Raw genomic sequence first — 1476 nt, forward strand, 5'->3', positions numbered from 1 at the left:
TTCGCGCAGCTCGCGACGCACCGCCTCGCGCAGCACGTTCAGGTTCACTCGTCCGTAGGACAGGTGCGCCGCCATCTTGCCCCGCCGCCCCCCTTTTCTCTCCTCATCCAAGCGCGTCCCCTCTGCCCCTTCCTAGGGCCGCAGGCGGAGTCACGTGGCCGCGCGTTCACGTGACCACGCTGGCGTCGGCACGCAAACCTGGAAACCCAGCTGGCCCGGCCCCCGCGGCGCCTCCAGGCCCTAGCGCCGACGGCTTCTTCCACTATCGCTGTCTCCTGGAAGTCGCTGGGCGCTGACAATTGGGTTTAAAGGCGGAGACTGGCTCCTGCTCGTTCAGCTCAGCGGTTCTCAACCTGTGGGTCGCGACCCCTTTGGCGGTCGAACGACCCTTTCACAGGGGTCGCCTAAGACCATCCTACATATCAGATATTTACGATTCATAACAGTAGCAATATGACAGTTATGAAGTAGCAACGAAAATAATTTTATGGTTGGGTCACAACATGAGGAACTGTATTTAAAGGGCCAGAAGGTTGAGAACCACTGGAAGTGTTAAAAATCGCCACTTTCATCTTAGCAGCGAGCATACTCGCTGTAAAACGGTAATTTGAAGCTAAACGTGAATGGGAATGTTTTCAACCAGAGCGATTAAACTCTTTGCTCTTTTGGTTTCTGGGCTAAAGTTTAGAAAAATGGCCAGGGTCCGAAGGAACCTGAGGGACTTGTCTGTTTGGCTCTTCTTAGTAGACTTTTTCTTAGGAAATACTATCCGATGTAGAATCCAGGTCCCGGCACTTGCTTCATCAGTAAAATTCGCATCAGTTGTGGGAATCATAGGAGCACGTCATTCACATACAAAAGCTTATCAGGTCCTGGCCGGTGGTGCAGTGGTCAGAGCGTCGGCCCTCGGTCCTGCGCACCCACGGTCACCGGTTCACTTCCTGGTCAAGGGCACATGCCCAGGTAGCAGGTTCAGTCACCGTTGGGGTGCCTATGGGAGGCAATCAATCGATGTTTCTTCCTCGGATAGATGTTTTTCTCTCTCAAATCAATAAAAACATTTTAAAAAAGAATATACCAAGTTCTTAAAGCTGTTTATCAGCAAGACTGCAGTAAAAATTGCTATCTGGATCTATAGTGCTTGCTCATTTGATGAAAAAACATTATGATAAATGAAACTGAAAATATCAGTTAGTACCACTGGGCAAAAAGAATAACCATTTGTTAAAGTAGATATAGCCCTAGCTGGTTTGGCTCAGTGGATACTATTGGCCTGTGGACTGAAGGGTCCTTGGTTCGATTCCCATCAAGGGCACATGCCAGGTTGTGGGCTCAATCACCAGTAGGGGGCATACAGGAAGCAGCCAATCAATGATTCTCTCTCATCATTGATGTTTCTCTCTCCCTCTGAAATCATTTATATATATATGTACATATATATGTATATATATGCATATCTATCTACAAGTAGTTTTA

At 48.4% G+C, this 1476-nt stretch overlaps 1 protein-coding gene across 1 annotated transcript in view; it reads right to left on the reverse strand.

Annotated features, from left to right (window-relative positions):
* VPS33A (vacuolar protein sorting 33 homolog A (S. cerevisiae)) overlaps positions 1-183 on the reverse strand; it is a 17051-nt gene extending 16868 nt beyond the window's left edge. The window contains exon 1 of the mRNA XM_014547018.1: positions 6-183. Coding sequence (XP_014402504.1) covers positions 6-75 — 70 coding nt within the window. The 5' untranslated portion in view covers positions 76-183. The remainder of the gene's footprint in view (positions 1-5) is intronic.
* Between the last annotated feature and the right edge of the window lie 1293 nt (positions 184-1476).

Source organism: Myotis brandtii, unplaced genomic scaffold, assembly GCF_000412655.1.
Source record: "Myotis brandtii unplaced genomic scaffold, ASM41265v1 scaffold463, whole genome shotgun sequence".
Taxonomy (NCBI): domain Eukaryota; kingdom Metazoa; phylum Chordata; class Mammalia; order Chiroptera; family Vespertilionidae; genus Myotis; species Myotis brandtii.